Raw genomic sequence first — 15,898 nt, forward strand, 5'->3', positions numbered from 1 at the left:
ATTTTAAACAACTTTTTATATTAAAAAAATTACAAATATATATAATTAAAATATAAAACAATTGCAGATTGGTCTTTGTAGGGGCCAATTTGTAAAAATTTTAAAAAACTTAAAAAAAAATAATAATAATACCATAATTAGCATTGTTACAGTACAACATCATTTTGCATTTTGCACCGTAGCAAACACAAAAAATAGTACTGTAAATGACCTTGTATCGGAGAGACACATCTCTAAATATGAAGCTACAACGTGTGACGTTGCCTTGGAGATGGCTAATGGACAGAGGCTGAAGTATATTACAGTACCTTTCTTTTTTCTAAAATTAATAAATAATACAAATTAAAATAAAAAAAAAAAAAAGTTAGATGAACAAAATATTATACGAGATGAATGAACATCCATCCGCTCACGTTTACGAGTACTTAATATTAAAACTATCCTTATATTTGTATAATTTTTTTTTATAAATATTCTTATATTAGTATTATAAGATTTTTGCAATTTTTCTTTTAATTTGTACAATATTTTAATATAATAATTAATATTCAAATATTAATAAGCAAAAAGTAAATGAGACCTTAGAGCCAGACGAAGAAAGCATTTGATATGATCAGAGCTAAAATTATTTAATCGAATCATCAAAACTAATCCAAAGCTAATATAGAAGATTGATAATAAATATTTCATTATAATGTTAGCATCAAATCCTTCAAAATCCTAACATCATTTATTCATTTCCTCACAGAATTTTACAACAACTTAGAAGAACACAAATTCTAATATAACATAAGTTTAAACAGAAACAATAATAGATAACAAATCTTCAAGTGTCGACGAGCATTGTAAAAATGCCGCAAGTGTAGTCGCAGCTTGTATCCCCGAATGCCTCGCCAAACAAGAACCATTTACTGCAAAAACTCCCTCGGATCGGTGACAAAACCTGTCAGCGCAGACGCTGCAGCCGTGTAAGGAGAAGCTAGATAAATCTGACCTTCTTTGTGGCCCATACGGCCCGGGAAATTTCTGTTCGTAGTCGAAACACACACCTGCACATTAATAACAACATTATTCAGTCTTAACATTACAAAACGTACTCGAAAATTCTTTGAACTTTTTTTTTTTTGGCATCTCCTAAACTTATGTATAATCAATTTAAACAATATTACACTTCTACTTTAACAAATAACAATAAATAACTCCTATTTTTTTCTACTTATTATTTTTTTAAAATCTTTAATAAATTCTCCATAATGCACCCACTTTAATATTAATGTTTTAGTCTCAAAGTATACCCACATAAGTTTACCAAACTGAGTAGTTCTTTCAGAACATATATATATATATATATTTAATGAAATTAAGGAATCGGGAACCTGAGGTTCATTCATGCGAGCATAGGTGTCTCTTGGTCCGCCCAAACAAGCACCGCAGCTCGGGCTTGCAGGTGTATCACAGCCGGCTTCTTCAAATATCTGCGAGCAAGTTTTTCCACCTGATCCGGGCACCGGAAGGGCGTATATGTCCATCCACACCTAAGAAAAACAACAGCATGCATAAATGCAGAAATTTGAAGTTTAGACATATGGTTCGATGTCCGTATATAGTTTAACATCATTTCACCAACAAGCATACCTTCTGTGTCGCAGGTACGAGGAATGTCGGGACTTTGACTTTTTTCCCCTGTTATTATAACAATTCAAAGTCTCACATTGAAATGTCATTGCAAAAAATATGACACATACTAGAGTTATGTTCACTTTGAATTATTTCCTATTTTTTTACTTCACTGCTAACAACTCTTTTATTTAGAAAAAGAAGTGAACACAACTTAGGTAATCAGATCCAGTCAAAAAAAATTCATCCGGATTACTAAAGCGGATTTACATCTTGAGTTCATCTGTATAATGCCATTTACAGTTTCTTTCTTGTTCAACATAAGGCTAAATAAAATCTCCCTTTTCCTAATTGTTTGGTTAGATCTCTAATCGTAACTAAATTGGAATTTCCGCACGATATCTAATCAGCCAAAATTTTCAAATTTTAAGTAATGTTCAGCATTTGGTACCTTAGAGAAATAGTAAGAATACAAGCATCTATGATTGTGTGTTAGATGTTTTTTGCTGGTTCACGGCAATAAAATAACACTTGAGCGATTTAAGGATGCATTAAATTTCATACCGAAGCAAGAAAGACTTTGGCAGCAGCCATGAAATCCTCAGTTTTTCCACCAGTACAAGATCCAATATACACTCGATCTATTTTCACATCTTTGCATTCTCTAGCAAGTGCTCGGTTATCCGGAGAATGTGGCTGAAAAAACATGTGGAAATGTTAACGGTTGAATAGAACTGAAATGTATGCAATTAAATAACTCGAATATATGTGTGTGTATATATACATACATATATATATAATGAGCATAAGCACTTAGAAGTCAGGAGATATAAGGCATGCATAAACACATAAACATTACTATGCTTAATCGTTGCTCAAAGAATCAAAATCAGTCACATTAGCTTAAACTACCCACCTTAGCTACCAATGGCTCTAATTTTGAGATGTCAAATCTGTACTCTGAAAGATATCTATCACCAAAAAGAGAAAACAAATAAGCATCCACTGTAAGCATCTCGTATTGAAACAATGTTAAGGGAAGCATGATTCAGAAACGGAATCCGATAAAATCTGATTGATTTATTTGAGGAATCAATTTTGAACATTATTCCAAATCCTCAAACTCAGAGAGGGTCTGGTATTCTCACATATATTGGGGTCATTCCAAAATCTTTATATGTTGTCTGGTTCACAGAATTTGACAGGGTATTCCAATTTACTGAAAATAGATTAATACAAACAATAAAGGTGAAAACCTAAATATTTTCATCACTTTTAAAGAGCAATGAGAAATGGAACAAGAAAATAGAGTTCGCAGACAAACAATCGAAATCATTATTCTCAAGCATGTCCTTTATTTTCATTGTGGAAACCTCAAATCTCTTATATAGTTGAGCATTGAATCCGACACATTGTTTGTTCGTTTATTTGATGCATATGTTTTCAATTCACCAATGAACAGAAATAAATGGATAAAATTTCTAGTTAGAATTATCATGGAAAATAAATAATGCAGCTACCAGCAAAGAAAGACCTGAAACTTGCCGCATTCATGTGATAAAATACTACCTTGCTTTTTCATCACTATATAGTGGTTCATACGGCACAGATGTCTTGTCCTGAGAAACACGGCAATAATGTTTTATCACGTTCAAACAAAATAACTAAAGCATGGAATTGTTCAAGGCAATGGTGAGGGACGCTAAGAAAATAATAATACATGGAGACAAGAGGTAATGGGACATTAAAATATTTTGATCACCTGACCTATTTTTCGATACTCAACAGTATTTGCAAACATTGAATAGATACATGGAAAATAATGGTTCTTCTATGCAACAAGTCGGTTGACAAAACAATTCTCAATCTGATGCAGAAATTTCCCTCCCAACTCCCAAGCAGTTATTCATTGCTTTAAATTATGGGTTTGTTTAGTAGTATTTAGGATTGTTAGTAGTAAAAATTTGAATGAGAAATAGGTATTGAATAATAATGATTTGAAAAGAGAATAGTAATAATTTAAATGAAATTTTGGTGTTGAATCCAATGTTTTTTAGGGTGAAATTTTTATGAATAGTGTAAAAATATATATTTGTTGTGGAGAGAGGTCAACAATAGATACTTATAAGTGGATTTCATCTTGAGGAATATTTGGAAAAGAAATTGGAGCATTGTGCAAACCGAATATGGGAAGTGAACCACATAGACCCAAGTTAAAAACACAAGTAAACAGAGCTAAATTGCTTTATGATTAGACAATTTCATTTTGACATAGATAATATATCTCCATTAATACCCAACACAAATAGATAATCTTTCTGGCATCAATAAACAACGATTTATTAACTAAGGTTAAAGGAATAGTAGTACATTTTAACGAAGTAATTAGTTATAAACTCATATGTTTAATTAGAACACCTAAAAAATAAACTTCTTCAGTTATAAACTTATAATTTTATTTACAGATACTCCAACTACCGCTTGCCATTGTACATTTTAACTTCTGATTCAAAATTTCTAAAAGGTTGAAGTATTTGGGAAAGCTCCCTGGGATAAATGAGAGAGCCGTATAATAGAGATATTTACGTGCCAGACACTAACCTCGAGATACTTGTAGGTGGTACTATCCGCTGGGACGACACCATTCTTTCCCCCAGCTTCAACAACCATGTTGCACAATGTCATTCTTTCTTCCATCTAAGAAAGTCAAACAACACAAACATGAAAAGACTCACCATTGAATCAAGAAAAATATGCTAACCATCTGAAATATAGCTGCTACAGGCTAGAGATACCACTTACAGTCAAACTTTCAACAGTCGAACCAACAAATTCCATTGCTTTGTATGTTGCACCAGCCACAGAAATTTCACCAATGATCTGCATAAGATACACCGTCAAATTCAACATAACTGGAGGTTTTCAAACTGCACATACATAACTAAGCTCAGATATGAAATTTGAATTATAATACAAACATATGCCAACCTGCAAAATCAAATCTTTTGCAAGTAAATAATCGGGCATTTCGCCATCCAGAACAAACCTCAGAGTTGGAGGCACCTGCAATGCATTAATGAACAAACGCATAAGACGGAAGCATTTATACATGGAAACTTTTGCCGTGCTAGAAGCTGCATGTCCTAATTGACAATAAGAAGAATTATAGAGAATAAAGAGCCAAAAAACTTGTACAAATTAATGTATCAGCATTTGTGCTTTCTGATTTGCATCAAAGAAAGCGTGCTCAAATGAATGCAATCCTGGTCATTATGACACTAAAAAAACAGGATATTAGACTAGTGAATGGGATATTTACAGTTTCAATCAAATGTAATAAATTTGCCCATTTTTAGAAGGCCTTTCGACTTGAGGTAATATTGTGTTTGCATAAAATGATGAAATATAATAGTTACCCATATCAGTCTAGCCCCAGCTTAGGAATTTCATTCCAGTTTAAGCAAATTAATCAAATGTAACAAAATGCTATTGCTTTCTAAAATTCATACCAAATGCAAGGGGTAAAAATGCAAAAAAGAAACAAATCAAGCACTTTAACCAAATCTAGAACAAGCTGCTAGAAGCAAAAGTAGAATCAGAACTAGGAATATAAAAACAAACAGAAACCTTCAGCAAAAGCTTTCCAGCACCCAGCACAAAACCTGCATCGGTGTTTCCAATTCCAGTAGCAAATTGACCAAATGCGCCAGCAGTACATGTGTGTGAGTCTGTGCCTAGCAAGACCTAGAAGCACATTGATGACTCAGTGGTTATTGTAAGGGGCAAGCAAGGGAGAAGAAAAAAAAGATTAAAAATTCAACTAGCCATTAATACCTCTCCAGGTCTGCAATGGCCTTCTTGTGCAAGAGCTACATGGCATACACCTTTGTAGTCCGGATTTGCCTGCAATGGCAATCAAAAAATATAAATCTCTACAACATATAGGTACACAATCAAAAGTAGGGATTCTATTAGGTCCACAAAATAATCAACCTTGAAGTTCCCAAGATCTTTGATGTCGTAGAAGTATTTGATATCTTGCTCATTACAGAAATCCCTCAGGATGTTCACATTGCGATTTGCCCGTTCATCAGCTGTGAATATATAATGATCTGGAATAATTACAACTTTCTCACGGTCCCAGACCTACAGTTGTGAAAAGAAACCAAAAAAAAGAAAGTCATTTGGTTTAGGGGGGAAATAAATTGCACCGAATAAACAAGGAGAATACCACAAGAACACACAAAAAAAAAAGGAAAAGCTGTAGCTAATATTAAAAGCCCGATTGCAGAATACTACCAGCTGTATGGAAAAACGAAAGGTGTGTTTGGTTTGTGTTTGTATTTTGTATTTAAATAGTGGTTTCATGTGATATTTTATGAGAAAAAAGAATTTATTATATACAAAATCATGGGAACTACATAGTAAAGAAACTGAAAAAATAAATCTTAAAAAGAATAGTGCAAAACAAACATGGAAACACAAACAACTCTTGCTAAATATAATCAAAGTGAAAAAAATAAAACCCTTGTTGAACATATTACTAGAATCAACAATATAGCCGAAAGACTTTTCACATATCAAACATCATGAGAGCACAAACAAGAGTTATTTTATGGCTAGTTATTTTGGCACATCCATCTGTTTTGCAACAGAGGGTATACAAGTATACAACTTCGTTTTGTCTAAATCCGAGCAAAATAAGACCCTGTTAGAAGGGAAAATGAAATTCAATGTAATCATCTCCCAGACCACCGCATCAGCTCTACACAACACTATTAAAGATTGTTGTGATGCGAGGTAAGGAACCCGCTAAGTCACTGGTCTAAGTTAAAATGGTAGATAAATTTTCAGTGCATCATGGAATCTACAGGTTTAATTATGATATTTATCATAATACTTTTACTATTCAATGCACCAATTTCCCTCGATAAACATCACATCCAACACTAATCATTCATACAAAACATTAAATCCAACAATTATTTCACTTAAAACCCATTAAAACCAAAAACCACATGGTTTGTAGTTTTTTTTGTTTTTTCCAAAAAAATATTTTGATATCTTTGAGGTGAAACATTAGTTGAATGTGATGTTCTGACCCGAAAGGTAAGTGTCGAATATAATGTTTCAAACGAAAATTGAGTGTTAAATTATTTGCTTTGAATGGAAAATGAGATGAAGGTATGACGTTTTTAGGGACATTGGGAGATTGAATAAGAAAAAACTAAATTCCTCAAGTAAGCAAACCCACAAAGACAAAAATATTATGAGAAAATCAACTTCTACATTTCTGCTTAGACTATTATGCTTCGATGCCTAGTAGGAATGTATGGAGATAAATATTCAATGAAACTTATTTATTGGTTGAGAATCATGCTTATAAGCTTAAAATGCACCGATACATCTAAAGATAGAAAAAAACATCATAAAGAATCACTAGATCGCTAACAAACCCCTCTAGTTCTAATCGATCACATCATCTAAACATTACGCTCACTAGAAAACTTTTCTTTTTATCACATCCCAACAATTCCATGATATGCATAAGGCTCTATTAACTACCATAGAAAAAATGTGGGGTAATCACACAAAAATAGCATATACAGCATCGACATAAAAGCTTCATTCACTTGTGTTTTAAACATCTCTTTTCACAACAAAACACAGTAAAGAAAGTTCATTCCCGCAAAAAAACATCATTGTGAACATTTCAACTCTATACAAAAAATTACATTCCAATCACCATTGAGCAACCGAAGATTTAAACAAAAAACAAGTCAAATCACTAGTAGAAAAACACACCCTTAAGAATGTCTATCACACCAGAGAGATTCAACAACAAGATCTAATCCATTTTTACCAAATACCTTTGCATTTTCTCCAAATTCTTTCTTGAATATTCCAATGCAACCAGGCCCACAAACGTCATGAGTCATCAAAACATCCACATTGACCCAAACATTCTCCCCAGGGCTTAATTGGCTCTTCTCGGAAGCTCTGGCCAGTATCTTCTCGGTCATGGTCATCCCTGTCTTCACCTGTACACCATAAAAACCCCAAATTAACCCCACAACCCTAGAAATAGAACTGCAACAGAATCAACAAAACGGGAATAATTTGAAATTACAGCGCCGGTTGTGGACGGCTTGCGCTCCGATTGCTGAGGTGCCATAACAGACACAACTTTCTTCGACGCGCGTTTCGTGGAAGCCGCCGGACCCGATAATTGGAACGAAGCCGCGGGCGGGTACAGAGATGAATAGCCTGCATCTTTCTGAGAATCGAATAATAAACAAAAAAAGAATAAAAAATGAAAGTGCAATTATCGAAAAGAAGAAAAGCTAAGCAATGAATTCACAAAAAAGTGCATCCATTACGAGAGCTAAAGGTGCAGACCTTATCGAAAAAGACAGAGGAGCTTGGAGGGACGAGAGAGGACGCCATTGAGATTGAATTCACAAAAAAGTTGATTTGGAATCGCTTCCGGGGTCGTTTTCTTTTCTTGGCGGCTTGAAAGCAGGAAGAGGAGAGGTGAGGAAAGTTGGAGACGGTGATGATGATGAGTGGCAGGAGCAGCAGTAAGGTTTGACTGAGTTGGGGGATGGTATGGGATGGAATGGAATGGAAGGAATTTATGGATTGGCTTTCGACAAATCTGATTCCGAGCTTGGGCAAATCCCGATTGGTGTACCGAACTCTACACTTGGGAAAAGAGTTTTTCGAAAGCTTTTCAGTAAACAGTTTTTTTACTTATTTAATTGTTTTTTAAATTAATTTTTTGAAAGAATATTTTAAACTTAAAAAAATATATATATTATTTTTGGTCTCAATACAGTTAAAATTAACTAATTTTGGTCCCAATATAAAAATCTTATCAATTTTGGTCTCAATGTAACCAAAACTCATCATTTTTGTCCCAATATAACCAAAACTCATCATTTTTTTGTCTCAATGTAAAATTTTTATCAATTTTAGTCCAAATATAACTAAAACTCATCATTTTTTGTCACAATATAATTGTTGAGTGGAAAAAACCAATGTATAAAATTTCTCGAGAATGAGCTTATAAATTGGACTGATGTATAGTCCAATGGGCCTGATAATGATAGTAAGGTCTTAAATGGGTCTGGATCAAGAGAAATTGTAAATTAAGTGAGCAATTGATACAGAGGTCGGACAAGATAAAGTCGGGCAAAGAAGGATGAGACGGCGGATACAGAGGTCGGACAAGATGAAGTTGGGCGAAGAAAAATAAGACGGCCGATACGGAATTCGGACAAGTGGAAGGCGGGCAAGAGGAGATGTGGCAGCAGGTGCGCAGGTCGGATGAAAAGCAGTTCTAAGACGGTTGAGAGAAGTTACAACCGACGAGCAGATATGAAGACACGACCTGGTTGTGACGGTTGACGTGGGTTTTTAAATAGGTCTTTCGCGACCGAAAGAAACCATCTTCAATCGACATCAAAATCAGTGCATTTCTTTTGGGGATCATCCTTTTACTTTTACAGTCTGTAGTATTTATTTTTCTATTTTGCTTATGTATCGTACGGTGTTTAGGGATTCTTAATCTCAGACATTTATTTTATCAAATTCGAAGATAATTTCTATTTTCAGGTTTTACTTTTTATTGTTGAAAATCGGCATCAACAATTTGGCGACCACAGTGGGAGTCGAGCAAGATTTCTGATCCTACGTCAAGAGAGAATTTTATACGACTGAGGTCTGGCCGAATCATTGGAAGGATCCAAATGGCAGGCTCACAGCCACAAGTATCTTCAGCACCGGTGGGAGAAACAATTTCACTACCTGTCATGCCAAATGCAGGAGAAGTGCCCCAAGCACCCTCCGATTGAATGTCTTACGTTCAACATTTGAACAATCAGCAAACTGTGGTCATGCAGAATATGTTGCGTGAGCAACAAAATCTCATGCAAAATATGTTAGATCAAGCTTTATTAAGGGTGACTCTTCAACCCACTCAGTCACCTTCAGGGATGTCACCATCCAGATTACAAACAAATTTTGCAGGGCCTTCATATGTAGGCAACACTATTCCGAGTGTCACTACTAGGGTTGACAGGGGAAAGACTCCTCTAACATACCCAAATAATGTTCCATTGGATGTCAGAGCCGAGCCAACCTTCCCCAGAGAAGAAAGATTGGGAGGTCAGGCTCACAATCTCATTCCTGTGTTCGACCCTATTGCACCCAGAGTGGATCCGGAAGACATCGCTCAAGTTCTGCGGGTGCATTTCGGAATGAATCCTCAAACAGTGAACAGGCCTTCGTATCAAAGGCCATTTCCAGAGAGAATCATCAATGAGCATCCCCTCCCGAGGAATTATAGGCCGCCTCATCATTTCCACTCCTTATCAGGAGAAGATGGAGCTTCGACCATTGAGCACGTGGGACGTTTCACGGCTCAACTAGGGGAAGTGGGAAATAATATTTTTCACAAATTACAGTTGTTCGGATTGTCCCTCACAAGAACAACTTTCTCATGGTTTTCCAATCTTCCACTAGGACAGTTGCAAACTTGGGAAGGTTTAGAAGCGGCTTTTCATGCGAGGTTTTTTAATCCTCTTCCGACTGTCTCACTTACTGACCTTCTGGAGATTAGGCAGATGCCGGAGGAAACCGCCTACCAGTTCATGGAGCGGATACGACTGATGAAAGGGCATTGCCCAACAGTCATTGAGGAGAGCGAAATGACCAATTTAGTGGTCAGAAATATGCATACGCGGCTGCGAGAGGCTTTGACAGCCCATGATGTCGGAGATTTGGCTAGTTTAGCATCCAAAGCAGGGAGACTAGAGTCCCTCTTTGGAGAGAAAGACCACAACTTCTGGTGGAACAAGGTCCAGCAGATGGCCAGTGTTGATACGGAGATATATACACCTGATAATGAACAAGGGAAAGGTGTTGAAGAAATGGCGGTAGATATTGTGAATGGCAAGCCGTATGTATGTTCCAAACTGAAACCCCTCCCAGGGGCGGAAGAGCGGGAGCAACCGACCTTTGACGCATCCAAAGCAGACGAGATCTTTGATATTCTCTTAGCGGATGGTCAAATTCGCATTCCTAAGGGACAGCAGTTGGCGACAAAGGAAGAAATAAAGGGAAGGTCGTACTGCAAGTGGCATAACTCCTTTACGCATTACACTAACCAGTGTATGAACTTCCGAAAGGAAATTCAGAGGGCGATCAAAGCTGGAAGGTTCAAATATGTGACGATGGGAGTAGAGCAACAACTCTTCCCGAAAGTAACTACTGCAATAATCTCTGTGCGTTCTTCACAAGACACACAAAGAGATGATGAAAGAAACTCCAAGCGGAAGGAGCGTAAGCCAAAGGAGCGAGAGCTTGATTAGAAGGACAAATTCAAGATCTGCGAAACCGGGGTGGCAGAGAAATGGGACAAAACGGATGGTTCCTTCGAAGTAGAGGTGAAAGATAAAGTGGTAGTGCAAGATCGACCAACGCGCAAGCGGCAACCACTCCACGATAAATGGAGTCGGAACAGAAAGCCTCTACCCATAGACATAGATCCCCGATTTTCAGGTATGAATCGTACACAAATCCGTAATGCTAACCGCAGGTATGCAGCTCGGCACGGGAGGCGAGCAGACAAAGGGAAGGAGAAGAGGGAGGTGCACCCAAAAGGAAAAACTCGAGCGACCGATTACAGGAGCACAAGGAGATCAAAACGCCTATCAAGAAGGCTAGGTGTTTCCGGTGTCAATTCTGTAGACAGATCAACATCGATCCCGAAATAGAAGCTGCTGAAGAAAAGGCCCCTGAGATAATCTTTGGGACATTTGCTCCAAAGGAAACGAGGGCTTTGCGCAGCAAGATAGTGAAGACCGATAAAGTCGGGTTCTAAGTCAGGATGACTGGTATGCGGTGGTTCGAGGAAGAAAATGAGCCCATCTGGGCAAGGCTGGAGGAAGAGGAACCAGAATGGGCGGCAATGGCTGGTAGTCCCGGATGTACACACAGCAGTCCCCCACCTATGGTTTTTCCACCTATACCAGAAGGAGCAATCCCGCACTTGAAACCATTATATGTTAACGCTCACATCTGTGGTAAGCCGATTAACAAGGTTTTCATAGATAATGGAACTGTCTTCAACATTATGCCTCTCAAGACTTTGAAGAAATTAGGAAAAGGAATTGGTGATCTGTCTCAAGTAGATATCGAGATGACAAGCTTCACGGGGCAACCAACGAAAGCAGAAGGGATGATGGTAGCCCCTATTGAAGTCGGACTGAAGGTGATTTCAATGGTGTTCTTTTTGGTAGATGCCAACACCACTTACTCGGTCCTGTTAGGGCGAGATTGGATCCACGCTTCCAAATGCGTGTCTTCTTCTCTCCATCAGCAGATCATGTTTTGGGAAGGAGATCAAGTGTTCAAAATGGATGCCAGCACTAATCCGTTCGGCTCTACAGAAATTGTGGAAGAGTCCGTACTTTATTCTGAGTATGTATCTCCAATCTCACAAACAGCTGTGGCGGTGAGTTTCCCTTGAAGAGTTGTAAGCTCACTGCGCAGGGTTATGTGTTTCATTAGAAACATTTTTCTTTCTTATGGCTCTGTTGTTTCCCGAAAACATTGGATTTATTAAAGTTTAATTATGAAAGAGATAGGTGAATGCAACTTGTTGATTAAGCAGTTTTATTTAAACCAATTAATGGTTAGATTACACAACGAGGAAGGTTCCAACAATAATGTTGATGAGGGAAAAGGCTTTCGTTGGCCTGACATGCTGGAGAAAACAGAACCATCCTTGTCAACTCAGGATCCGCTCATTGAATACAATGCAGGAACCAAACATATACCCAAGATGGTCAGGGTTAGTGATTTGTTGACTAAAAACCAGCATGAGCAAATGGCAGCTGTCATTCGAGATCATATGGAGTGTTTTGCATGGGATTACTCAGAAATGACTAGATTGGCACATGATTTAATAGAATATAGGTTGCCGATTAAGAAGGGGTTCAAGCCATATAAGCAACCACCAAGAAGGGTTAGCCCAGAACTACTTCCACAGATCAAAGAAGAGATTGAGAAATTATTGAAAGTAGGTTCATTCGACCCTGTCGATATGCAGAATGGTTAGCCAACATCGTCCCGGTAACTAAAAAGAATGGAAAGATTCGGATTTGCATTGACTTCAGAGATCTCAATCTAGCCACTCCTAAAGATGAGTATGTGATGCCCATAGCCGATATGTTGATCGACTCGGCAGCAGGACATCGAATTTTAAGCCTGATGGACGGTTATGCGGGGTATAATAAAATCTCACTGGCAGAAGAAGATATACCAAAAACCGCGTTCCGGTGCCCAAGAGCCTTAGGGATCTACGAATGGACAGTTATGCCATTCGGCTTAAAAAATGCTGGAGCAACCTATCAACGGGCAATGAATACTATATTTCACGATTTAATTGGGCAGTCCATGGAGGTGTATATTGATGATCTGATCCTTAAATCTACTGATTCTGAACACATCTGATCAATTTGAGAAATGCTTTCCTACGGATGAAGCAGTACAACTTGAAGATGAACCCGACTAAATGTGCCTTCGGAGTTTCGGCAGGAAATTTCCTAGGTTTTCTTGTGCATGAAAAGGGGATAGAGGTTGATGCGAACAAAACTAAAGTTGTTCTGACCATGCGACCCCCTCGGACGATAAAAGAGGTTCAAAGCCTGTTGGGAAAAGTGAACTACTTAAGGAGGTTCATATCAAATGCCGCGGGGAAGTTAAAACCCATCACAAAGTTGCTAAAGAATAAGGCAACCGATTTTTCTTGGGGTCCAGAGCAGCAAGAGGCATTAGAAGAAATCAAGCAGGCATTAACAAAACCACCCGTGTTGGTTCCCCGAAGAGGAGATCGACCCCTTAGGCTGTATGTTGCAAACAGTTTCGATGTGGTAAGTAGTTTGCTCGCGCAAGAATGGGAAGATGGTAAAGAAAGGGCTATTTATTATTTAAGTAAAACTCTGGCAGGACCAGAGTTGAATTATACTATGCCCGAGAAAATGTGCTATTCTTTAGTCTTCGCATGTACTCGGTTGGAGCACTACATTCTGCCAAGAGAAACCGAAGTGGTTTCCAAAGTGGATCTGATCAGATTAATTTTGCACAGACCAACCATGCAGGGAAGGTTAATGAAATGGGCAATCAGACTGGCTCTTTTTGCGCTGCAGCACCGACCTATCAAAGCGGTGAAAGGGCAGGTAGTGGCCGACTTATTGGCTGAATTTATGAACAACAAACCAGTAGAACATAAAATGGTACCGTATATAGGTACTAGTCCCATGAAAATGTTTTTTGATGGTTTTAGTTCAAAAGGGAAGTCAGGAGCAGGAGTTGTATTGGAAGGACCGGGAGTCCAGAAGATCAGTCTGCAACTTCAAATGGAAGAGATAACTCACAACTCTGCAGAATATGAAGCGTTGATCTTAGGTCTTGAGGCACTCATAGCTAAAGGGGCACAGATGGTCATGATTTGCGGAGATTCTCAATTGATCATCCATCAAGTGCTAAGACGGTACGCTTGTAATTATCCTCATTGACGTTAATATAGAGATTTGGTATATCGTCTTTTAAATAGAATTGCGGAGGTGGTTATTGAGCATATACCGAGAACAGAGAATCGACAAGCCAATAATTTGGCTCAGAATGCGTGTCAACACATAATTGTTGGTAACATTGATACGATTACCGATTGGAGGACAGAAATTATGGTTTATTTGGAATCACCGAATTCTGCAACTCCTGTGGGTATTCGATTGAAAGCATTACGTTTTCAACTTATAGAAGTGGTTCTGTATAAGAGAACCTTTGAAGGAATATTAGTAAGATGTCTGAGACCAGAAGAATCCATTAAAGTAAAGGAAGAAGTTCATGGGGGACTTTGTGGGGCACATAGAGCAGGATTAAACATGTGATGGGCTATTCATCGTATGGGATTTTATTGGCCAAAGATATTTGATGATTGTATCAGATTTGCTAAAGGGTGTCAGGAGTGCCAGAGGCATGGTCCATTAAATCATCTGCTAGCAGTGGAACTCCATACGATGGTTAAGTCGTGGCCATTCAAGGCTTGGGCGTTGGATGTAATAGGGAAAATTCATCCGGCGTCATCAAAGCAACATTCATTCATTTTAGTAGCAACTGATTACTTTACCAAATGGGTAGAGGCAGTCCCGTTGAAGAATGCGACGCAGAAAGAAGTGATTGAGTTTGTACTTAATCACATTATTTATCGGTTTGAGATTCCTCAGACCTTTATGACCGATCAGGGTCTGATGTTTACCGGAGAAAAATTTATTGAGTTTTTGACCGAGTTCAACATTAAATTGCATCATTCTTCACCGTATTACCTACAGGCTAATGGGTTGGCCGAAACAGCAAATAAAATCGTCATCGGTATCATCCGAAAATGGTAGAGGGAAATCCAAGGAAATGGCACACATTGTTATCTCAGGCATTGTGGGCCCACCGAAATAGTAGAAATACTTCTACTGGATTCTCCCCATACCAATTAACGTTTGGGCAAGATGCTGTACTTCCTGCTGAATTTGTTGTATCTTCACCCCGAGTGTCTAATACAACTGTAAGCAATGACGAGGCATATGTGCAAGGAATGTGGCAACAATTGGAGGAAGTAGACACCGATCGATTGAATGCTCTGGATCAAGTGGTTCGACAAAGTGAGATTAGAGCAAAATATTATGGGAAAAAGGTGTCCCCAAAAGTCATTGCAGAAGGAGACTTGGTCTGGAAAACAATTCTGCCAACGTATAAAAAGGTGGACCAGTTAGGGAAATGGTCCCCCAATTGGGAAGGTCCTTTCGTCATTTACAAAGTAATTGGTAATGGAGCGTTTATTATTGTAAATCAGGAAGGGAAGCTGGTACATTAAAATATTAATGCTAAGTATCTGAAAAAGGTATTTTCCTACCTTTTCAGAGTGTTGTCATAAATTTGTTATTACAAAAATCTAAGAATCCTTCAAGGGTTCAGACCCACAGGGAGGGGTTTTATTCGTCATCCGAAATGGTGACACGAACATGATCATCTTCTGGTTCAGAGGTTTCATCCCAACTCGCAGAAACTATTTCAGGTTCCTCGTCTAAGAGATTATCTAGGTCGAGACGATAGCGATTCCATTGATCTTGCATTTCTTGAAGATCTTGTTTGGTGCGGACTTTCGTATCTTGTAAAGATTGGCTTTCTTGTTCAACAAGAACACGCAGCCTAGAGAGTG

The 15,898-nt window shown here is 38.0% G+C and overlaps 2 protein-coding genes across 2 annotated transcripts; one reads left to right on the top strand and one right to left on the bottom strand.

Moving 5' to 3' along the window:
* Positions 1-648: 648 nt before the first annotated feature.
* Positions 649-8,254, bottom strand: LOC127266444 (3-isopropylmalate dehydratase large subunit, chloroplastic-like). The gene is made up of 15 exons (XM_051296697.1): positions 8,017-8,254; positions 7,748-7,894; positions 7,488-7,658; positions 5,611-5,763; positions 5,452-5,520; positions 5,245-5,361; positions 4,606-4,680; positions 4,420-4,497; positions 4,219-4,314; positions 3,187-3,236; positions 2,534-2,588; positions 2,182-2,313; positions 1,636-1,683; positions 1,377-1,535; positions 649-1,049 (listed from the first exon to the last, which is right to left on the bottom strand). The coding sequence occupies exons 1-15, from the start codon at positions 8,062-8,064 to the stop codon at positions 909-911; spliced, it is 1,539 nt and encodes a 512-aa protein (XP_051152654.1). The 5' UTR covers positions 8,065-8,254; the 3' UTR covers positions 649-908.
* A 6,816-nt stretch (positions 8,255-15,070) lies between these two features.
* Positions 15,071-15,553, top strand: LOC127266506 (uncharacterized). Its single transcript, XM_051296761.1, has one exon. The coding sequence runs from the start codon at positions 15,071-15,073 to the stop codon at positions 15,551-15,553; it is 483 nt and encodes a 160-aa protein (XP_051152718.1).
* Positions 15,554-15,898: the final 345 nt, after the last annotated feature.

Source organism: Andrographis paniculata, unplaced genomic scaffold, assembly GCF_009805555.1.
Source record: "Andrographis paniculata isolate CXL003 unplaced genomic scaffold, ASM980555v1 Contig76END, whole genome shotgun sequence".
NCBI lineage: Eukaryota > Viridiplantae > Streptophyta > Magnoliopsida > Lamiales > Acanthaceae > Andrographis > Andrographis paniculata.